At 41.6% G+C, this 25,399-nt stretch overlaps 1 protein-coding gene across 3 annotated transcripts; it reads right to left on the reverse strand.

Annotated features, from left to right (window-relative positions):
* Nucleotides 1-468: 468 nt before the first annotated feature.
* Nucleotides 469-25,123, reverse strand: LOC144943521 (vitamin D3 receptor-like). Of its 3 annotated transcripts, none has more exons than XM_078871046.1 (9): nt 24,519-25,123; nt 22,588-22,724; nt 20,250-20,380; nt 18,707-18,891; nt 15,015-15,120; nt 13,244-13,358; nt 12,109-12,260; nt 10,682-10,798; nt 469-9,023 (listed from the first exon to the last, which is right to left on the reverse strand). In XM_078871046.1, the coding sequence occupies exons 2-9, from the start codon at nt 22,692-22,694 to the stop codon at nt 8,764-8,766; spliced, it is 1,173 nt and encodes a 390-aa protein (XP_078727172.1). In that variant the 5' UTR covers nt 22,695-22,724; nt 24,519-25,123; the 3' UTR covers nt 469-8,763. The 3 variants fall into 3 exon arrangements, with proteins under 3 accessions (XP_078727172.1, XP_078727171.1, XP_078727173.1); XM_078871045.1 differs by having other exon boundaries at nt 22,540-22,724; XM_078871047.1 differs by lacking the exon at nt 24,519-25,123 and having other exon boundaries at nt 22,620-22,701.
* Nucleotides 25,124-25,399: the final 276 nt, after the last annotated feature.

The following is a 25,399-nucleotide window of genomic DNA, read 5'->3' on the forward strand; positions in this document are numbered from 1 at the left end:
GTTTTATAAGGGTACCACGGGGTGACCAGCCCCTCCCCACCCAGCCCCACCCTCCCCTCCCAGCCCCACCCTCCCCTCCCAGCCCCACCCTCCCCTCCCAGCCCCACCCTCCCCTCCCAGCCCCACCCTCCCCACCCAGCCCCTCCCCACCCAGCTCCTCCCTGCACGACGGACGGACACAATAATCACCTTTGGGCTAGTGTAACCAGGAGGTTCCTACCAGTATAATAATGTAAATGCCCTGTGCTTTACAAAAAAAAACACCTGCATTTAACCGACCCCCATACCTCAGGTCTACCTACATTAATGTAAATGCCCCATGCAGTCATAACCCAGTTTGCATACCTACAGCTATATGGGGGTTAAAATGTAACCACCCAATTTTACCAGCTTGCCCAATGCTACTTTGCCTGCAAAGCCCTTCAATTTTGGCACATCTCAAAGCGTCTATTTGCCATATTCACTTGACATGTTAAAATCTACGAATTTGGAACTAATTATTTGGTGAAGCTGCTCTCAGAATCAAAAATCTGAATTCAGACGGGAGGAATCGCAGCTCAACTTCGCAGCTCTTTTTCACATGTCCTGTAGGGGCGGGTGTTGCACAAGCAAACATTAAAAACCACATCACATTCATCGATAACACTGCCTTGGAAACAATGGAAATTAAGCAATGTGTCAGGCTCTTCGTCATAGCCCATGTGTGTGTGTGTTTGAAGTATTTGTAAATGTTATAAAAGCGAGCTGTATACAAGACAACGTTATTTTGCCACAAATATTTGTACTTTACATTTTGGTTAACACGCGAATCCCTCATCATATACACCTCAATGCAACTCCTTTTTCATGGAATGATTAAACAACACGTTTTGTTTTGAATTTATTTTACAACAATTTATATACAAATATAATAATTTGTAAATAGATTATGGAGAAATTGCTAAATTCTCACAATGCCACAGTACTAACAAAGGCAATGGTAAAACATTAACGGCTGGCACGCTCCCACAGCGGCACTTACCCACTCAAAGCAGCATTCACAACGTTCATAACATGGACACACAATAAACCGTACACCGACGAGTGACTTAATAGGTTTACGAGACTGTATATTGGATTATGCAATGACGATCTCGAAGGATTCAACAATTTGACAAAAGCTTGAACAAAAGCTCTTATTTTTTAAAATCCTAAATAGTGAAATAATTATGGGTTCTACCAATTTTTCACCAGGCATGATAGATTAATTGTCCATATTGCTTTTACCCAGGATATCCATACCCATTTTATATCTTAGTGGATATATTTAAGAATGGGAAATGGCCTAATTCATTTTGTAAATGTATCAAATTTAAATAACTATACAGTTTCAAAGTCCCATATTTGCTCGTTTCTATCCTCTGTAACCCATGGGAACCTATGCAAGTTAGTAATTTGCCGAAGGTAAATTATGTTTAATGTTGGCCATCACAATACCTAGATTTTTTTTTTTACAAATCAACTCTCAATTGTAAAAAAAAAAATCCTACTGTCTATTCAGAGATGACTGGTTAATAAGTATCAGAATGAGACGTTTAATTACTCTAGTGTAACATGTTCACATACCCGACTATTCTAAAATCTAAACATTGTTAAAAAATATAAATTTACCAGCAAATTTAAGTCAAACTGCATCCCTCAATAGGTGGGTATTCCATAAATATACAAATATACAGCAGGGTGCAGTGTTCAAGAGCTAATGCAATATGAAAATATAGGGACTGTGAAAGCAATTTAAACGAGCACTAACAGTGTGCTCCCAACCTCAAGCCATCCAACGGCTCTGAAATTCAAGCGGCTTCTTTATTAAAACACGATTCGCCATAGCCCATGTCACAAATTTCACCTCAGACAACACTTGACATGCTTTTCAAACAGGACAGAGTTTGTGAAGGTGAACTTAACACAGTGATTTATTTGATAAGTGCTTTGATGATCAAAAAATGCTGTTGGGGGAAAAAAACTGCAAAATCGTGCGAGTAATATCCAGGGGAATTCCGCAACTCTGCATTACATTACGTTATTTGAAGACACGTCGGGACAATCTTATCTTATGTTTTATTTATATATCGCCTTAACCAAGGTGCTGAACAAAGAATTAAGAAAATTGTACAGCAGAAGTGTCATGAAATTGATGAGAATGGTGGTCCTGTACATGAATGATGCTGCGTGAAATAAACGATGAAAGTGAGTGGTGAACGATGAGTGTGCTGAATGGGCAGGGAGGTTGGGAAGAGGGATGGTGTTCATGATGGGGAAGAGGAAGGGTTGGAGTTGGGGATCAGCAAGGACTAATTAGCAAGGTTTAAGGGAAGAACGAGACGTGGACAGCGAGGACTGTTTGAAATGTAGGGGGCAGCTTGTTCCCGGTGTAAGGGGCCAGAAACGCAAAATAATGGAATTGTGATCGGGCACGCGGAGGGGGGGGGCAGCTGGGATTGTGAAAGGAGAGGGCGAGGACCGTAGAACGAAACGAGAGACGCGAGATGTACGTTGCGGCGAGACCACGGAGAGAATTGTAAACGAGTTTGGGGAATTTGAAAAGGCAACGGCAGTAGCCGGGGAAGCCAGTGTCGTTTAACACACATCAGACTTTCGCGACCGATATATTCCATAAAAGGTTTTTGTTTTGGGGTTAGATTGCGTAAATATAAATCAGTCGTTAAAACCGCCACCACCCGACACAGCCAATTAGTAAGGTTTGTCACGTAAACAGAATGTGCCAATTCATAATAAACGTTTTTCGGTTAGATCGCGTTATTTATAAATGTGTCGTAACCCTCCACCACCCGACACGGCCAATCAGCAAAAAAGTGTCACGTTGACAAAATACAAATAGTTCACGACTTTAGCCTGCCGGTGTGTTGAAGAGTGAATCCACAACATTTACAGTTCAACACATATCGATCTTAAAATAGAGGGATACAATCCAGTGTAGCTGGATGGAGGAGAGGGCGATGTCTGGGAGTGGTCGAGGAGGTTGAAGATGACCCAGAGGCATTTTGAACTTGTCTGGGAGTGGTTTGAATGCATAGGAGGTAAAGGACCCACGCATAAGGGAGTTTAAATAATTGCGTCGAAGACGAGGGAGTGAATTGGAAGATGTAGCAGCGTAGTTGAGATGAGGGGTGGCGGACTTTGCAAATATTGTACAGGTGAAAGCGGCAGAGGGGTGGATAGTGGCAGATATGAGTCATGTTCTGTACCTTGCAACACCCGTGAAGAATCAGTCCTTGAGATTTGTGTTTAACTTTAAATTTGAGGTAAGATTGCTATCAAGTGGAATGGTACCACTGATGAAATGACAAAATCTCTGATGTACATTTGCAAATAACTTAGAGTAGGGTTGAGCAAATAAACGAGTACTCAGGCTCACAATATCATAAGCAAAAGCATCTAAATACAGAAGCAATTATGAAACTATATGCATTTTCATTGTGATGTGAATACATATTGCAAAAAAAAAACGTTTCACTATGTTAATATGACATGTGTCTACCATGATGTTGAGAATTACAATCCTGTACAGAAGACAATTAGGGTCTTCGGCTGATTTTATCTTTAAATAACAAAGTGCGAACAATGATCATTCATTATATATAGACGTATATGGTATTTGCAGAACTTCTCCTGTGACCAACATAGAACAGACAACACGATACACAACAACAAGTGCCTGTTGAATAACAAATATATCCAGACGAAATATTTTACTGGTGCCCCTATTTCATCGCGGACCTGATTCAAAGAGAGGTAGACCATGATGTCCCTCCAAGGTGTCCGTATGCGAGAGCACATTTGTCGTGAATGTGTTACATATTGCAGACACACATACATGTTCAATTCATAAACCACACGTGATAGCACCACGCATTAACTACCAAGTGTAACAAATGGGTTTGTAACTTTCCGGATAAAAGTGCCTGTTTCAAAGAGGACAATTAAAGCGACTAATTTGGCAATCTATTGGAAAGGCTGGACAATTATTACAGAGCAGAATGGTGCTGTTCTGACAGACGAGCTCACAAAGCACTCGAGAATGTCGTCTGTTGGGTATGATGCACTTAGCAGCAGAGTTGAGTGACCACACCAGAGAGCTCATATTGGCAGAAACTACACACGTAATGTTGTGGATTTAAATACAATTCTCTCTAAACTGCCTTCTGAAACACAGTAAATGTGTTTCCGCAAACGAGAGGCACAGTTTTTTGAAACGTGTTAAAAGTACAAATACCAGCAGCTACTGACCTCCATTACAATCACATTAATCACCAGACCAAACTTTCCTTAAGGTATCAAAGCAGCCCTTTCTGGGTTTAGCATATGCATATTCGTAAAGTTGAGAAAAGAGTTGTGCAAGGTAAACCGAAAATAGACCACACATTCTTCAAACAAAACAAATGCAGCATGCAATATGCATGTTAACAAGAAATTGTCAAAACGAATGCAGTTATAAGTGTTTCCGTTAATATAAGAGCAGATGCCTCGAATGGCAATGATTGGGGTCTCGGACACATAATTGGTGCATCGGAAGGAGACTAATGCTTGCTGGCAGGGTTACTCTTGATGCAAGAGGATACAACAGTGAAAGCAGTACGTTTGCATAGTTAACGATGCACATAATTTTCAATGCATCGTAACACGCAAACACATTAAGAATTACTTCACCGTGATCAATCCGTAAGTAACAATCCACGTCGCCGGTCCATGGCGTACAAGTGAACCATAAAACACGTACTAAGAGATGCAGGGTCTGTGCAAAGGTGACATGATGACCGCAGTGTAAAAGAGGCATCACAACAATTTCGACAGCGATCCAACATGATAATCGCACATCACTCAAATGTAAAAAAAAAATTATAATGGTGGGCACACTGGACAACGTGTAAAATATGTTCGGCAATTCGCAAAACCATTTCACCTATGGTACACATCGACAGCTAATTCACCAGTTCTACAGCGGTTGGGGGTTGCATGTAAACAGGAAGGGCACATTTGTGCTCTGAAAAAATGTACTCATCATCATCATTTTAAGTCAACATTTCCAGCACAGCATGTATTTGCCGTTCCCCTGAATGCCTTTCTTTTTGCATGCATTAACTCTGGCATACATCCCATAGGCTGTTTTTATTTCCTAAATTGAAAACAAAAGACTTAAATACTCCCGTCACTGTCTGAGCAGATGCTACGCGGTTGCCCAACCAAGGACACTGGCGAACCACAACTGTCATCTCTTACACCACCAACACAACACTGACAATCTGTTCTGGTTTGGCCGTTTAGCATTAAGACAGTCTTATTTATGTTACTGGCTCCAGTTGCCTATTGGCTGAAGCACAAGCTCAGCAAATAAAAGTCAGGATTTAAAACTGTCCATCCTAGCAACACTAACAGAAATACCTAGTTCTGCCTCCATGCCCCGATAGCACATGTACACGCGCCATGCAGTTGCCCGTCACATGCTATGTCTCTGCGATAGCATTCTTTTGTTTCCAATCACAATCAACAATACATGTTTCCATTTCATAAAGAAACCCCGACAAAATACAACTACACATATCAGCATCAATGCAATTATTTGCAATCGTTAAAATGTGAGAATGAGACTAATCAAATCCTCATATTTTTACATTTACTGGCCTTGGGAAAGGAACAAACCTAAGCTGATCTCCTATTGCACCACACTGCCACTTTGAAATGCTCAGGACCATGGTATACCACAGGGGGAGGAGTAAACTGCAACTGCTCAATGAAGAAATCACGCTATCGGGATTTTATTTGAGAACATTTTCGTTTTCTTTACACAGCAATGTAGTTATAAATCATTCTGCGAATTAAAACATAAAGTTTGAATTGCGCACCAGATATATCAAGTAATGCCTGTGCTAACCAACATGGAAATTGCAACTCTACAATTGTGTTGCCTCCTCCTCCTTGGTGAATCACAATGGTTTCAAATTTACAACTCTTCTTGCCTTGTGATTTGATCTTAGCAATGCCAAATTCAGCAGCACTTTTATGGCATTTAGGTCATTTCCAAGCAAAGTTGCATGAAACATTCTGTGGCAGAACCAGACGTCCACATTACAGACCTGCCCCTGCACAGGTCACGTGTCATTGTTGTTGTTAAATGAACACGTTGTGCTTTTCAAAACCACTTTGCATGCATTCCACATTTTGTTCAGTACCAGCAAACATTGAAGACTTCCACAAACGTTAAGCGATACACCAGAATACCACCATTACCCAGACAATGCCCGAAAATCTTGTTACCACTGCAGAAGAGACAGAGGAAAGCTTGCTCACCCCTACCATGGTGTCCCTCCTCTAGGATTAGGCACGGCTACGTATAAAGCACCCAGTACCACTGGGTTAAAAAGGACATTATTACTTACTGCGCAGTCACAAGTTGCATTTTCTTCTGCAGATTCTTCGAGGGACCACAAAAGCCTGAAAGTACATTTGCTCAGCCACGCACATATTTACAAAACAGGCTAACCCATCTTTGCCAGCGATAAGTGGAGTGTAGTGCATGAAGCGTATGACTGCATGGAGGTCTTCTAACATTCAAAGTAGCACACGTACTACGTGCATGCCACCAGTGCAGCGTGCCCATATAATCCAGGTAAAGGAATGATGCAAATGATTGGAGTCTCTGGCTAGAAAATCACCCGTGCAATCATTAACATGTCATCTGAAGAAAAACGGAACATTGTTGAGAATTTTTGGAATCAAACCACTGTTCTGAAGCAGATTGTGTATATATCCCCATAAAATATTGCCACATTTAATAACTATATAAGTATCATCGGATCTTTTTTCCAGTATCAAAATATAATAAATAAAATAGGTATTACCCATTCTGGCAATAAAACAAGTATTAAGATATTCAAACATCATATAGAATCAAGTCTGCATTAACCACACGTACCTGTGGTGAACATCCAAACAAACATGCTCTGATAACAAGAAAGGCTGTCTCTGGTGTAGGCCAATCAGTTTCGAAAACAGCGCATATATTATTATTTTGGTCATTCGGAAAACCCCCCGCCCACCTCCCACGCATTTCACAATTAGCACTAGTCGCATTCCTGCATTTCCCATAAATATGCTAAATTCCTCTTCATATGCAAATTCTTTTATCAAGGCGCTCTTCCTCCTCCCTCCCAGCTTAAATAGACGCTCCAAGCCTAGGACGTGTCATTCAGACTCTGTCTTATCGACAGACATGTTCTTCACCTGAGGACGGCTACTTGCGTTGAGGCCGAAACGTCGTGAGAATTATTTTATTATGTTTTATTTTTATTATTTTATTACTTCCCTTCTACGTGACTTTACCGAAAGAACCAAGAAGATCAGGTAGATAGGTTCAAAGAAAATAACAAAAACTGCGACGTTCCGATCGCAACACAAGCGGTCGTCTTCAGGAAACGCCGTAGTTTTATTGTTTTGTTATTTTCTTTGAACCGATCTACGTGACTTTACCGAAAGACCCAAATAATATGAATTCCTGCAGTCACGAAAGCTTTAAGTCAAGATTTAACGCATATATCGATACATCTTAACATCTGCTTTATTGCCAGAAAGGGTACAACCTATTCCAATTTTTCAACTATGTACGTGCATCCGCAGTGCCCTTTTGTCAATCCACTGCTGGAAGAGTGCCTTCCCATTCCTCGCGGCTCGTGGGGGGGGGGGGCTATTTGATCATCACGCGGGGTCACGCGCCCATTGGGTGAAGTTGGTGGGGAGCCTAAAGACGCTGGAGCAGCGTAACAATGCAGGTGGATGTTGCTGCACCGCCCTCTCCTGACTAGATGGCTCCACAGCAGTCACGCACAGACCTCGGCTGGGACAGGGCGAACGCTGGCCGGCATCGTCAATTGAAGCCAAGACTGCACGGTGAACTGAGGCACACTAGAGTTAAACTTGACAACGATTGGTTTGACGGGTCAAATATTTCGCTTCAATTATTAGTTTACATCCCTGTATACCGTGGCATGATCTTTATACATTTTTATACATTTAGTCACGTTCCATAAAATGTACGTAACGCTGCATATTAGTATTTTGCGTTAAATCTAAGTATATCATTTATATGGTGTATATACACATGCAGTACATTTCTTAGAGGAGGCTATATGTGATTGCCAATCTTCAGTCGGCTGGATTGAGGTCACAGTACGTATATATTAGTGCCGAGCTTAAACAAAATACAATTAACACAAGCATTCTATTCGGGCCTCTTCCAGAAAAATAAACAATATCAGCTACTTTGAGATGTAAGGCTATCCCCTAAAACATTACATATAGCCTCCTGCGTGGCATATTCTATGTTTATTATAGAATACAATTAATCCCATGATTGTTGGCCTATAAAACAATAACTTAAATCTAAGTTGTGAGGATTTGAATGAGCCTATGCAGACCTTAAGCACCCGCTTAGAGTGTATGTCACCCTCTGCAGGTCGCCGTAGGCAAATGCATATTTTAAAAAAATATCTAGAGAGTTCAGTTTAATAAAAATATGTCATTGATATTTCCATTATTCCTCCCAGCTATAATATTTATATTAACACAGCCTTTTAAGATAAGTAATGGAGGCATGCACGTAGAAAAATAATGACTCTTCAGTAGTGATGACCTGTTCGCCAGTGCAAATTCTCACAAGAGGGCAGCAATCTCTCCACTCGTCCGTCCAAAGTAGCGTCGTCCTCCCTTTCTTCACGCGGTCGGGTTGCCAAAAACCTCCAGCAGGAGTGGCGGCAGGTCTTCCTTGTTGACGGCGTCCTGCGAGATCTGCAGGTACTGCTTCGAGTGCTCCTCGTTGAGGCTCCTCAGCTCGGTCAGCTTCTCCACCATCTTGGCGTAGAGCATGTGCTTGCAGGAGAGGGGGTGGCGACAAGCGATGTAGGCGCGCAGCGTCTCCGTCAGGTGCTCCTGCACCTCCTCCACCCTGCAACGGTCTTGTACGCCAGGCCGGTCTGACAGCATCAACGCGTGACCAAACGATACACACCTTGCTCTACACGTGATTCGTTAAGAAAAGTGTTTTTTTTTCGATTTAAAGCTTTCGTGACTGCAGGGATTCATCTTCTTGGTTCTTTCGGTAAAGTCACGTAGAAGGGAAATAATAAAATAATATTAATAAAACATAATAAAATAATTTTCACGACGTTTCGGCCACAACGCAAGCAGCCGTCTTCACCTGTCTGACGCTGTTTTTCCGACAGAACTGTTCTTCACCTGTCTGACGCTGTCTTTCCGACAGACCTGAGGACGGCTGCTTGCGTTGTGGCCGAAACGTCGTGAGAATTATTTTATTATTTGGTCTATTTTTATTATTTTATTATTTCCCTTCTACGTTACTTTACGGAAAGAACCAAGAAGAAAAAGTGTTTTTGCAAGCAAAATTACTTTCATAATTACATAGCCTTTACCTGTTGACCTGTATTTCTCCTTCGGACAACACAATTTAGATTTATAGAGAATTTCAATGCAACTGCATCTCAAGATGCTGCAAAGAAAGCAGTGGGCATAATGATTTTGTAGAGGAGACCAAACACAGAATAAAAAAAATGAACGGGGGCAGAAAGTCGACAGCATGAATGGCTGGGGGAAGGAAGTTACAGACGTGGGCAGCAGATGGGGAGGATCGACCTCCCACTGATTGAAGATTGAATAAGCGTTTCAAAAGAACCAATTTTATCTCTCAATGGACTCTACCTACACAATCCAATCCAACGTTTCTTTCACCAGGAAATGACCCATAAAGATGAACATGTGAACATGGGATTGTTGAGAAGGGTGACCTGGGTTACAGCACGAATTAAAAATGGTAACAATATAAAGTGAAAATATATCATTAAAAGGGGAAACATAGACGGTAAAATAGACAATTTAGATCAGGACCATACTTAACAAAATAAAATTAACATAAAATAAGCTTAACGATTTATATTCAAATTTATAATCCAACCAGGAAGCAATCAAGTGACAAGAATGTGATGCATTAAAGATAAATGAGAATTGCCCAACAGTTCTTAACTCTTGCAGCAGTGTACTCCAGGCTTGCAGTGTTAGATTTTAAGGATTTGAATCTAAGACATGAACCAAATAGCCTAGAGCGCAAAACCCTAGAAAGCACCGCAGGGAAATTTTGCCCAATGAGTGTCCCTCCTGAGAGCAAGCTATAACCAAATACTACACAAAATAGAGTAGCATTGCATCGTGCCTCAAGCCAATTAACTGCTTATACAGAGTAACACTGCGAGTTAAGTCTAGATTTGAAGTCTTCGTGACTGCAAGGATCCATACTTTGTTTTTTTTGGTAAAGTCACGTAGGTAAAAAATTAAATAAATAAAAATAAAAACAACTAAATTAAATCACTGCAGTAATTTTGCTGTGGCGGTTCCACCTGAAGGCGGAGGCTTGTGTTGCTTCCGAAACGTCGTGATTAAATTTAGTTGTTTTCATTTTAATTTATTTTCTTTTTTACCTACGTGACTTTACCGATACTACGAGTTGCGTCTGTGCAAAAGAACGTGTCTCTTGGGATTGTGAATGGCAGCGTGTGACGGGCATATTGATATTTGGCAGGCGCAAGGTTCCTTGAAGGAGGAGCGTTGAATCACCACTGACCGGGAGCGAAGAGGCAGATAGCCATGAGCAGCACGTGCTCAGCCTCATGGAGGTCAAGTTTCTTCATGTTGACCTGGAACTTGACAAGGGGCTCCAGAAGCTCCAACTTGTGTCCGGCTACAACACATGTTTTGGCGAAACATTTACATCTCCAAAACAGCGATTAAATTACACCCGAGTAATAATAAAAGAAAATTATAAAAATATATTTTATTTTAACCGGAGCTATATAGCTCTTTTTCAGAAGCGACCTGGCTACAATTAACAACTCAATGCAGAGGCTTATCGTGTAGGTATTTATAGCAGCCAAATACTCTCAACGCATGTTTCTAAATGCGGAGGGAAAAACCGGAGGACCCGGAGAAAAATCCACGCAACCACGGGGAGAACACGCAAACTCTAAATATACAGGTGTCAAGGTCGGGATCGAACTAACGACCTCCAGCATACCAGACGAGGGAGTTAACATCTCAAACTTAATTTGGAGCTTTCGTGACTGCAGGAATTATTCTTTGGTTCTTTCGGTAAAGTCACCAAGTCAGTTAACATCTCGCCACCGTAGCGCCCACTTAATAATAACTGCAGGGCAGCAGGTGTACAGCGGTGGGCGCAATGCACTATGAGCCCGGGCAACCTGAGTTCACGGCTATCGTTAGTGGTGAGAGATATTGAACAGGTCCATGGCTTCTCACCTTCACCAAGCAGCATGGACCAGCATGAATTATGTTTAAATAAACCCCATGACTGACAGGGCACAAAAAAGCCTTTTGTCCAGCATAAAAAATCTGTTCATTATTTTCACAAAAAAATAACCGAGAAACAGAAATTAGGTTAATAATGGTGAAGGAAATTAAGGTTTGCACAGATTTTTTCTGAAAAGCATTATGTTGGCAACACCTGTGCAGGCAAATTGCCATATAAGGTTGTGCGTGGGAGGTACATGGGCTTAAACCATATAGACCGTAAATTAAATCACCAAAAGAAGACATTTTCAATACTTAATACACTATTGGGGGGAGTGTAATGCCAATATGAAAGGAAAATAGCAAATGACAGCATATTACTGGCCACAAGGATTGCTCAGAGGACGAAGACTGGGGAAGTGACAGAAACACAAAAATTAACATTTTGAATACAGCGTTTAAAGATGTACAATACAGCTACAAAAAAACAGGTGGCATTTGGTGAATAAAAGAATAATCAGAGATTGAAAAATTATAAGTTTCAAAAGAAGTTTGAGTTTAACATTATGTCAATATGCTGCCATTTCGGCGCTAAAGTTAAATATGAATGACTCATTTTTGTTGCAACTCGTCATCTTGTTGTGTTCTGAATGGACTAAAAAAACTGTGCCATGATGTTTCGTTACATTATGGGCACAATATAAATGCAAGTATCAACATTATATATATCATAATTACACTTGCCCTGCATAACGTCGCCGATCTGATATTTAAACTCGTTGCTGCCACAGGTCCAAGAATTGTCCTCCATCGTGAAGGACTCGTTGGAGCGGAGGATGATGATTTCAATGGCACTGGCCTTGAGCAGGGAAATCTGATCCTCCGTGCACAGCTCTCTGTCACAAACAGAAAATTACTTGTTAAATTAAATTATTTACAGACTTTGGAACGTTTGGCCAACCCTGAACAGACAAATAGAAACTGTAAATCTTGAACATGTTCCATTTGGGCATTGGCGGCACTACAAAATACACTATTTGTACATCAACTTAATGCATCATATAAAAAAGTGCAACGACAAACCCATCATTAAAGTTTTATTGAATGGAAAGCTGGCCTACTGGTGTCGAGATATTGTATTTTACACATGGCATACAGCACCCCGTGTGGTTATCAGTGGGTAAACCTCAAGACACACCATGATAATAAAAACCAGATAACCGACGCAATAAATAACTAACACAAGCTGGCCTACCAAGGTTACACGTAAATGAGATCTCAACCCAATCTATACAATCAGTCATTCAATTTTAGCAATGTAAATGGAAAGTAAAAATTTAGTTTTGATAAATAATACAAATTATATCCTCAATGTTACACCATGTGAAAGTGCAAACTGAGATTATTTACCACAGACACTCTCTGTAATTTGGCAAATAATTAGAAATGACAATCATGAATGTGAACTCTCCACAATAATTAGGCAGTCCCAATTAATTCTAAATGTCGTTTCCACTTTCGTTAACTTACTTGATGAAGCTCTGGCACAATTCATCGACCGAATTATGTAATGGACTCAATTGTCACTGACTTTTTTAGATAGGGCCCCTTTAAAAATGGCCACACATAGCAGGATACCTGCTACAAGCCACACTCAACATGACACGGTCGAGAATGATATCAAGCTCCACCAAAAAAACACCTCCCATCCAGTGGCACACGTGGGAAACAGAGACGAGATTCCTTTTTTCCCTCAACTATTTTCATGTTATCCGATTCGCCGAGGAATCCAACCTACAAATCGGTAGAGTGCTTGATCACTTAAATCGGACAGCCAGGCTTCTAAATCTGGTGTTTAGTCGATGCTTGACATGCTCACTTGAAACCAGGGATCATCTTGGCAAAGCCGATGACTTTCTGAATGCTGTAACTGACAAGATCGGCCAGATGTGGCAGCATGGAAAGCTCGTCACCCGCTGCGGCCTCTTCACCACCTGCCGGAACACCCACATGGCCCCCCAACCCCGGCTTGTTTAATAAAAAAAAAGGAACTCTCATTCTCCACAATCATGTTTTACATCTACTACCCACAACGGCGCAACAATCAAAATAGATTATTTACCTACACAATACAACGTATGGAACCGCTTGCCCAAGATTTGATTGTGCAAAATGTAAGCGAACATGCTCGTTTCATGTTAATATACAGATCAACAGGGCACAGGGAGAAGGGGGAAATGTGGTGAAGATAAGAAAAACGAGACAAACGTAGGGTAGATGACCGAAAAGTCATCGATGCATCTATTATTAGAACATTACTCTTTGGTTCTTTCAGTAAAGTCGCGTAAAAAATCAAATCAAATAATAATAGAATATGACATTTAGAACATGTTTGTTTGCATGTTTTGCCACAAGAATGTGTGGTTACTGCAGACCTGATGCCTTGAAATAGATATCTATTTGATGTTTGAACATCTTAACAGCTGTTTTACTGCCAAGAATGGTAAAGCCGATTAGATATGGCGGCAAGGTAACAGTAGTGAATACTCTGCGTGAATGTAGAGCACATTTTTGGCAAACTTTTCTTTTATATAACCAAATTTAAGGGGAATGGGTTATTTTGTATTTTCCATTGCTATTATTAATGGTATCATATCAACAACAAAAAAACTGACTCGCTGACTATTGTCGAATAAATGAGAATTCAATCACCACGCCTTGCGATGCGATGTATCAAATTGCAAACGAATGGAGTTGCTCTGACCTTACTTCACAATAAGAATATTAACATTTTGGTTTTGACATACTTGTCTTCAGTTCTTACAATAATTTGGCATATTTCACATTTGAATGAGACCCGTATCTTTGGGGCCACCTTAGAAGGCAATTGTATGAATACAGTGGACACACGGTTATAAAACACAAAATTAAATGAACGTCACAGGATCACCGTAAACACTGGCCCCTTACATGACTGACATCTGATACTACACAATAAATGTTTAGAATCATGTAAATAAATGTCTTTCACTTTTAACAATAAAAAAATTACAGATTAACGAAGCAACTGATTTTCCCTACAAATCAATGTGGCTATAATTAAAAAAAAATCCTTAAATTCTAGAAGAACATTATCACATGAAACATCAACTGCATAACAAACTTTTCGCGCCAAGCACTTTCAGCAGGACTGCTAATTTAACGATGTATAAATACTTGTGTCAAAAGTGGAAACAAAAACTTCGACAAAACTACTTGCCATTATTCAGTATGATGTTTACAGAAGACAGGTGGCTGTATATCTTGATATAAAACACAATTACATTAAATTCATGCAACTATGGATTTTTTTATTCCACTTTAAAAAAAAAAATCAGGATTGCAATGTATGAAGGAATTTAACATCTTGAAAAAAGGCCATTCTAAAACTATAGAAACATTTATGTGTTAGCGCAGCCTACATTATCCGTGTTCGCCATCTCAAAATGAGCTTTAAACCCGAGGCAAAATGCTTTACAGCTGCACATTCTCTGGACGCGATAGAGGGCATCGTCCTGAAGCATGCCCTCACACGACTATAAAATCTAACAATCGGCTGCCCAGAGCCTTTGACAGCCAAAGCAACGGCACCACTGGTGGCCCACACGTACTTGCAGAAGCTTTGGGAAGCTCGTCCATATCTGAGTTGAGCAGGGACATCAGGAAGGGGTTGGTAGCATTTCTACAATCAGGGCTGCCATCACCTCTCTTGGGTGGCTGCAAACATAGTTGACAAGTTATATTAAAGCACAAGACCTAATGTGTTTTTTATGCGTACAGATAATACATTGACAAATATGCAACAAGACATCTGTCATCATAAAACAGGGAAATGCACATTCCTGTGGGCAAGTGTTAATAATTGCCTTTGTTGGTGAAAAGCACGTGACCTAAAGTTTCCTTCTTAATTATACATATGCAAAATTGTGAGCTTCAATGTGTACAAAACACATTGGCAAGCGGTAAACATAATTAACCAATCGATGCCGTTGATACGTAGGGCTATAATGTGCGCAAACCTTCCATTGTTGTGCACTCAGCCGTTTAAAATAAGGCTTCACGGGTGGAAAATTACAACAGTCCAAACATGCATCACTCCATTAGCCCTATAACTACACACAGGGCACACTTACGAATGCATGCTTAAAATTCAGCTCTCACGTCACAGTGCACAATACACACATTGCACAATAAACTCGCATTACTGACACTCTTCCTGGCACAAACATGCACACGAGTAAACACTTGTAAGCCCTTCGCAACAGTGCATTTTACTATTTACCCCTTATTTTAAAATGAATGATAAGACTCAAAGGGCACTTCAAGGAAATAACCGTATACTTTAGATTGAAAAGTTTCTAGATGTGTCGTTAAATCCGCCACCACCCGACACAGCCAATTAATAAGGTTTGTCACGTAAACAGAACATGCCAATTCCTTACAAGTACAGCACACCGGTGTGTTGGAGAGCAAATCCACAACATTTATCATCCGAGAACGACGTTACGCCAGTAGTTACAACTAGCTTCATCAGGCGACAGCCAGATTTGTGGAGAAATCCTGACATTGTTGCTATCAAGAAATTTGAGCACAAGTTGAGATGCACCTTGCAAAACACGAGGTACATATTTTTTACGGCACTATTTTTGCGTTTGCCATACCAAGTGTCCAGCGTGCAATAGTGAACAAATGAGTGTGCCCAGGCATTGTACTTGCAAGCTATGCTCAGTTTGTTAATGGCGAATGTAATTTTTAATGTGGCAAGTTACGGCACAGTGTCACCACAATTTCTAATAACGTATGTTTGGAAATATTTCCAAGTTATTTTACATGATTAGCACATCACCAATAGGGAGTGCATGCACGTTACGAAAGTGATAGCTAACATTAAAGTGGTATGAAGCCAATTTTTTCGAAATGGAAAATGTAATAAAAAAAACTTGCCACCTGGCCCAAATTGAAATTACTCCAAGCTCCAGTGAATACCAATTTGTTGCCAAAAAAACATCGTTTATCAAGCACTATTTGTACCATCGTGAGGACACACAAGCACACACCAAAACCAAAAAACAATTGTTGGCTTTTCTCAAATCATACAGAGCATAAATATTCAGAGGACACATTTAAAGTGGATGTCATTTAAATTTGGACTTAAAGCTTTCATGACTGCAGGAATTCATCTTCTTTGGGTCTTTCGGTAAAGTCACGTAGATAGGTTCAAAGAAAATAACAAAAAACTACGTTTCTATCACAACACAAACGGTCGTCATCAGGAAAAGGGGGTTAGCTTCTAAAGGCAAACTCTTTATAAAGGTTTAAAATGGGCGTAGCCCAAATGTCAGCAGCTAATGTTAATGTAAGTGGTGGGCTGCAACCACGATAGTGGTTGGGTTTCCACCAATAAAAGGGCTGCCAGGTGAAAATTAGCATGTTAATGCAAGATCGGTGAGTGGCCTCCGTGACGCACGGTGAAGTGGCTATGTTAATGTGAGAGATTAGCATGTTAATGTTGCTCATGATTTTGTTTCGATGTAGTCTCTTTGTTTACCAAAGTTCCTGTGCCTGACACCATTGCAATCATTGAAGATTTGGTCCAACAAGGATTGAATGCTGATGTACCGGCCCTGGTGAGACTGCCTCACAAACACTTACTTCACCTGGAATGGAACATTCTACAAACAAGTTGAAGGTACCCCAATGGGTTCTCCCTTATCTCCAGTTGTAGCCAATGTATTCATGGAAAATTTTGATACAGATGCCATCCAGGCATCCACTCTACGTCCGTCCTTGTGGAAGAGGTACGTAGATGACACGTTCGTCATCTGGCCACATGGCCAACCAGCTCTGAACCAATTCCTCAACCACACCAATTCCATACACCCAGCCATCAAATTCACCATGGAGGTGGAAAAGGATAGCAAGATACCATTCTTGGATGTTTCAATCGAAAAGAGACCAGATGGCTCAATGGGACACTGTCTACAGGAAAGCCACCCATACGGATGCATATTTAAAACCTGACTCCCACCACCATCAATCCCATAAAAATTCCCTCATCAAAACTATACACCATAGAGCTCGATGTATTTCCAACCATCATCACCGAGCCAGTGAACTGGAACACGTACACCAAGCTCTCAAGATGAATGGATATTCAGACTACACAATCCGTAAAGCTATCACCCCAATCGTTCGGAAAGAACCATCTGAGGACCCAATCAAAGCCATCACCTTGCCATACATAGCAGGGGTCACCAAAAACATTTCCAAAATCATGAGGAAACACAAGATCCAGGTTCGATTTAACACAGTACATAAAATTCGTGATCTGACCCCATCTGTGAAGGATGTGATCCTTGATGCAATACCCCGGCATCTACAAACTAAGCTGTGTCTGCAGCAGTAGTTACATTGGGGAAACTAAGCGACATGTCTCGGACCGTGTTCGAGAACATAAGGCAGATGTGAAACACGGTAGGAACGAACACCTCGGCCGTGGCTGATCATTGTTTTAATGCGGTGGGCTCACGTGCAATTGATTTCTCTAAGACGAAGGTACTTTGCAAATCCACAGGCTATCAATAAAGATTCGTTCATGAAGCCACCCATATATACAGACAGACACAATTTCAACCGAAAAGATGGGTACAAACTGAGCAATCATTGGAAGGACATTATTAACCAGTTTAAGTCATAACTGGCTGTGATGTTCCCATCCTACCATCCTTCCGATGTTAGTTGTTCATTTACAGGTTCACATTAACATAGCCACCTCAGCGAGCGCGCCGTGGAAGCCGCTCACTGATCTTACATTAACATGCTAATGTTCACCTGGCAGCCCTTTTATTGGTGGAAAACCAACCACCTTCGTGGTTGCTGCCCACCACTTACATTAACATTGGCTGCTGACATTTGGGCTATGCCCATTTAAATCCTTTATAAACAGTTTGCCTTTAGAAGCTAACCCCCTTTTCCTGATGACGACTGCTTGTATTGCGATCGAAACGTCGTAGTTGTTTGCTATTTTCTTTTGAACCTATCTACGTGACTTTACCGAAAGACCCAAAGAATATGGATGTCATTTATTATCAGTGTGTAAATAATGCTGTATAAGTTGTAGATAATTTTAATCATATTAAAATAATTTTGCTGTAAAATATCTCACGTGGATAATGTGAAATGTTTAAGGCTTGTCATGATCATGCACCGATGTTTTTTTTAAGACTGCATACAACACCAAAGTTTGTCTGCCTTTGAGCATGCAGCACCTTCCAATGCGTAGAGACCTGAATGCGATGCCTACCCGGAATTGTGAGAAATCGGAATAAGAAGCATCGTAGGTCTTCCTGTGAGCTTCGATGAGCGTTGCTATCAGCTGCTCCTGCTCCTCCAACAGCTGTGGCGTATGGATTTCACGCGCAGTGTCTTCAAGCTTCCTCTTCATTATTATCTCTTTTTTCCTCTGCACTTCCTCCTCTGTCATGATCACTGCATTCACGGACACACGTTTACAAACAATCTGGGAACCAAAGAGCGTTATGCATTCCAGATTGCATGAAGAGAAAGGAACACAATATTCCGTAGTCAATTCCAACCGTGGGTGTGTCACTGTGTATACTGTGGGCAGTTATACCCATGCACGCCACACTACGACACCATATCGTGACTTGTCTACCCACCCATCAGCCATGCACTCACCACCCCCACACCTCTATGTAGAGGAAAACAATGTGGACATGCCAAGGACAAGTACTCTTAGAACAAAAGTTTTCTTTCTTGGCAATCACAAATTTCACATTTACAAAAGAATATTTACAAACAAGTTATAATTTACACATTCGGAGAAAAAATTTGGTAGGAAGAACCACAAATATTCAACTAACCTCATGAGTGAAAAGCACGATGGAAATTAAGTAATTGCGTTTGCCTTTCATACGCAGACATACAAAGTGTTAGTTGAGCAATCGTAAACAATTGCTAATAACAAAAGCTTTACAGCACTGTAGACAAGTTTATAGCTTAGGCCAGAGGTCTTTAATCTTGCAGGACTAAAGGTCTACTTTCCCACAACAGGTGTGTCTCTGTCTGCACCTGTCCTCGCTAAAGCTGCTTCGTAATTTAACTTGAGACACCTCCAATAAATATGCCCAACTCAACAGTTATTTGTGTTATCCACGGTACGGTGAGACTTGTCCTCCGCTGAACTGTGGACCCTGCATTAACTATAAGCAGATTAACCATTGGACAGTAGCACCGGCCACATATTTTTGGTCAGGACACTTCTGACAAGGTCACACCGCGGTGGTGAGATGTTAACTCCCATGCCTCGTATGCTAGAGATCATCAGTTCGATTCCGACCTTAACACGTTTATATTTTAAGTTTGGATGTTCTCCCCGTGGTGATGTAATTTTTTCTCGGGGTCCTCCGGTTTTTCCCTCCACATTTAGAAACGTGCGAGTATTTGGCTGCTATACATTTCCACATGATAAGCCACTTGGTTGAGCTATCATTTGTGGCCAGGTCGCTCAGTGGGCCCTACCTGATACAATAAAAATAGCTAATAGTTTTAATTTGATGCTATGCACGCTGGGAAGGCCGTGTGGCCAATGGGATGAGCAAAACTACTTCTGAGTGTCTGTGTGGAGGGGATGGGTGTGCATGCATAAATAAGGAAGAGGTAGGAGGCAAATTTCCACTGGGGATCATTGTCTCGGTGTGGTTTTACTGATTTTAATTGCCTCTTATGCACAGATGCATATTACATAATGCATCTGTGCATAATGCATATGTGCACCTGCCCTTCATGAACAGCGGAGGGGTGGGTAAGCGGGCGGACGTCCTTACACTCTTTCATCATGCCAATATCTCGGCAGCGCTTTAGGCGGCATGCTTGGCAGTGCCGGCGGTTGTCCTTGGTGATGTTGCACTTCCCTTCAAATGGACAAGTGAAGGAAGCACTCCTCTTCATGCTCCTCCTGCACAAACACAAATGCCCCCATATTTATTTTCCATTTTAACCTTCTAAAGAGAACCCTAATTACAAGAATTACATAGGACACGTTTTGCAATCAGTAATATTTATGCACGCCACATAGGGAGTATATCTACAGGGAATTCACCTGCTATATGTAAGAATGCACGGCACAATTTGCGGCAATAGGCTATTATATGCGAATATCTAAGTCCAATATGCCAAAACAGACAATTATCTGCATCTAAATTGTGAAAAAATACCTAAAATGTCCCAGATCTTTCCTTAAAAAATATGAATCGATGAATTCTCACGAAAAAACTGCTCCAAGGACAATTTATATCTGTTTGTCTTTATTTTTAATATACAGATATATGGAAATATGAATACTGCAATCCGAGCTTGATTCCTTGCTTTGGCTCACATTAGTTGAATCATTTCTTTCATCAGTTCTGAGCTCCGCATCACGAACTTGTGCAAATCAGTCTGATTAAATGTCTCCAAACGTGCTTAAATATGGCTGAAAAATCATGATGAAGTATTCATCCAGCAGTATATTCATAAGGGATGAACATTATTATCCATTGCAGTTTACAACTATCGTACAATTTACCTACAATATTGCACATCTTGTAAAACCAACCAAATGTCTATTGTTAAATGTTATTTCAATGAATAAATGAAAAGGATAACTCTTACAAGACTTGAATTGAAGCTCATATCGGTGCTAATGAAAACAAATGTATACAGTACAGCGTTCCCTCACTTTTCGCGAGGGATACGTTCCAGAGATGCTCATGGATAGCAAATTTCGCGGATAATATTGGCCCACAAATATTGTATGCGCAACGTCTGCAGATGCTTCCAAAGCTTCGAGAAGTTATCTCTCTCATCACTTTATCTCATCACTTTTCTCTCTCTCTCTCGATGTAGTCGTGTAGAGTTGCAGATACAATTCGCGAATAGCCAAAATCGCATAGCCAAAATCGCATAGCCAAAATCGCAGATAGCAAGGTCGTGAATAACGAGGGAACTGCACTAAAGGGAATGCACTATTGTCTTGTGTGACTCCACACAACCTTGCACAAGTTATGTAACCTAACATTGAACATAATAGACAGGGCAGCCTTTGACAACCAACAGAAGGGGCATTAGTGCAGCTTGTATGTAAACACATCTCTGCTACAACTGCCCAGTATACAGACAGATATTTCAGTGTGTTCATCAAAATGAAATACATCAGTCACCATGATGGCATGAAACGATGCACGTTAGGCAACTTGTACCCTGGGTACTGATACCAGCTAATTTTCAATCACTATACGCCCAAAATAACATTTGCGATTGCATGGCATGGAATCCGTTTGTGAAAACAAGTCAAATGTATTTGGTTAGACACTCAAATTTGTAGTTTTATCTTCCCCCACGTTAACTCTTAGACTATCGATTACTAAACGTGGTGTTTATCCATAAAATTAAATACACGATCTACGGGCAAAGGTGGAACATGGCATGAAAATTGGTTACACAAGCAATTTTTTTGTTCTCTGCTCGAGTTCTCACTGTCTTAAATTTAATCATTGGGTTATCACCGCAATACACTGTACATAATTATGTGCTTAACAGGGATTCATGTCAAAGCAAAGACCTGCACTAACTTGCATTTATTTGCATATACAAGGGACCTCCATAGACCTTTGCAACAGAGCAAGGGTAACTGTGCTTAGTATATCAAAAACAATTGAGTTAATTACAAACAACTGTCCACAATTACCTCTCTACCGAGCATATCATGGATTATACCTGAAAATGATGACCCATGATTCCAATGTCAAAAAGAGTTTAACGATTGTCTCTTTAATTGTAATAAAATACTGGGTTAAAAACTGGTAGTCGTGAACAATCATCAAACATTGAGAACCTGATGACGGACGCTTGTGTTGCGCCCGAAACGTCGTGATCTATTTTATTTTTTACCTACGTGACTTTACCGAAAGAACAAAAGAGTATAGCCTAATTTTGTCACCAATTTAAATTTGTGGCACTTTACCCTTGTGGTACACGGGGTTTTGACTCATTCACTCCACAAGGGTGGCATTAAATTAAAACAGGTCCAAGGTTTTTTCCAGGTGGACAGAGGCGGTCACGTTTCATCTCGAATACCTGAAGAAGCCCTTGCATCCTTCACAGGTCATGGCATTGAAGTGGTACCCCGTGGCCTTGTCTCCACACACGCCGCACACCTTGAGCACGCCGCCCTCCTCGTCGTCCTCCAGAGCGTTGGAAGTGCTCACCGTCATGTTCTGAGTGGCCATCATTGTGGGCTCAGCAGCCTAAAACTGGCCCACCTTAAACGATCTCACACAATCAGAGGAACAACGGGTGTGTTCGTACCGGTGAATGCATGCAGTGTATTTTTCTCGCACATTTTTTTTGTTGCAAAACAATAACATTCAATGACATCTTGCTTTTTGCAAAGGTGTACTGAAAAGGATGGGTTTCAAAGCTAAAGCTGTGGATGGATGGAATTTGTCAGCATTACTGAGAATCACTTACATTTTTACCGTACATTTAAATAGCAAACTAAAATAAATACAAAAAAATCGTGGCAAAACAGGCTATCAAAGTCCATTCCTAGTGGGTACCAAAGAAAACAGCAGAGATGTACCGGTAATTTACTAGACAGTTGCAGCAAAAACGTCAATAACCTTTTAGCCAAATTGTTATGTAAGAGACCAGCGTTTGCCTGCACGTATTACACCCATCTCTGTTCCTGAATATGGAATTACGAGGTGGAGCGGTATTGTACAGCCCAGGAGGCGTGTTTTTCATGAAAAAGTGTCCTATTATTATTAATAATGGAGCCATCCTCCTCCCGTGCAGTGCGAAGCCAATGGGACGACCTATTTGGTTATGTAATGCCCCACCGTGCATGCAGCGCATCGCTCGCTGCGTTTATATAAACGCCGAAATAACGCAGACGCGCAAAGAAAACACAAATAATGATCGGACCTCAACGAGACGCGCACGTCCCCACAACGTTCAGAGGGCCCCCTCCCAAAACAACCACGCGGAATAAAGAAACCAAGACACTTCTAGATTTGAAGCTTTCGTGACTGCAAGGATTCATACTCCCTTAGGTTTTTTTCGGTAAAGTCACGTAGGAAAATAAATAATAGAAATAATCAGAGGTGTGGACTCGAGTCATGTGACTTGGACTCGAGTCAGACTCGAGTCATGAATTTGACGACTTGCGACTCGACTTGGACTTGCATAACAATGACTTTGTCCCACCTATGAGATGTGGACTCGAGTCATGTGACTTGGACTCGAGTCAGACTCGAGTCATGAATTTGATGACTTGCGACTCGACTTGGACTTGCATAACAATGACTTTGTCCCACCTCTGGAAATAATAGTAGAAATAAAATAATAGAAAAAAATATTTTATTTCTATTATTTTTATTTTTTCCTACGTGACTTTACCGAAACAACCTAAGAGTATGAACCAAGACACCTTGGAACCCCCCTCTATGCAGACCCCCACAACACCTCACCCCCCTGTTGGCTTGGCCAGGTGTCTTGGAACTCCTGTTGAGAGTCAGGCTACGACTATCGCCAGCCTTGTCCAGAGACACCTAATCAATCCTCTCTATCTTCTTGGTTCTTTCGGTAAAGTCACGTAGAAGGGAAGTAATAAAATAATAAAAATAAAACATAATAAAATGAAATAATTCTCACGACGTTTCGGCTGCTTGCGTTGTAGCCGAAACGTCGTGAGAATTATTTCATTTTATTATGTTTTATTTTTATTATTTTATTACTTCCCTTCTACGTGACTTTACCGAAAGAACCAAGAAGATGAATCCCTGCAGTCACGAAAGCTTTAAATCGAAATTCAATCCTCTCTACTCAACACCGATCCTATGTCCCAGCCGTACCCCAAATCTCACCCTCTCTCTCATTCGTATTCATTTTCGTCTCTACCTCCTCCTCCTTTTCAGATCGTCTCGAGTTCCACTCTGTATCTACTCTAAATTCGACGGTAAAAAAATCTCCACCACTCTTTCATGAGGCTCGAAACCCTCTCTCGAACAGCGACTTTCGTCTGTACGACGTCTCCCGCGGCGCGTCTTTCTCACCTGGCTAGGTGGGTTAGAGCCTCTCTCGTGTCGTCTTCTCTCTCTCACCACCACCACCCACAACAACAACTGCACGTCGTGGCACGGTATACAATCCTCCGCCCACCACCCGCTCGCTCGAGTTGTCCACTCTTCGCCTCTTCTTCCACCAGGAGCCTCCACCGAAGGGCCACCCCAAAGCGAGACCACCCACACCACCACCACCACCCCAAAGCGAGACCACCACCACCACAAGCCGTCTCTCGCCACCAACACCGCCCCCGCTGCGAATCGCTGCCGCTACCGTCAACTCGGCAGGACGAACGAGCCCGGTTGACGGGCGACGTCCCGTGGTGGTTGAGAGACAGCGGGGCAGGGTCAAGTAACCGAGAGGCTTGAGAGGCTACGGTGGTGGAGGTGGCGGTGGGCGAGTGATGGTGGTGACGGTGACCGCGGCGTTGGTGAGTTACGGTGGTTGAGTGACTTGCTGGTGGTGGCTTGCTGGTGGTGGCTTGTTGCTGCTGCTGGTGACGGTGACAGGGACAATGCGAGCAGGGCGCCTTCTCTGCTTATGTAATCGTGCGGGGCCGCGCACTGTACTCAACGCATTATGCCCGCGTGTGGTGGCTCGATTCCGATTCTGCGCGCGGTCTTTGCACGCACGCGGGAATCGAATCGAAGACCTGGCATTGCTCAGAGAGGGGGGTGTTGGAGTTTGTTCGTCTGGCATCATCATCATCGTGATCATCATCATCGTAGTCAACAACAACAAGCCGCTCGGTGCACACGTTCATAGTATTACGTAACCGTCGACCCACACGGTTTCATCCCGTATTATTGTGCAGGGAAATTGAGTTTTCAGGTCCATACGGCGTTCAGCTGTTTCAATACGGGCAAAAGGA

This window comes from Lampetra fluviatilis, chromosome 31, assembly GCF_964198595.1.
Source record: "Lampetra fluviatilis chromosome 31, kcLamFluv1.1, whole genome shotgun sequence".
Classification (NCBI taxonomy): domain Eukaryota; kingdom Metazoa; phylum Chordata; class Hyperoartia; order Petromyzontiformes; family Petromyzontidae; genus Lampetra; species Lampetra fluviatilis.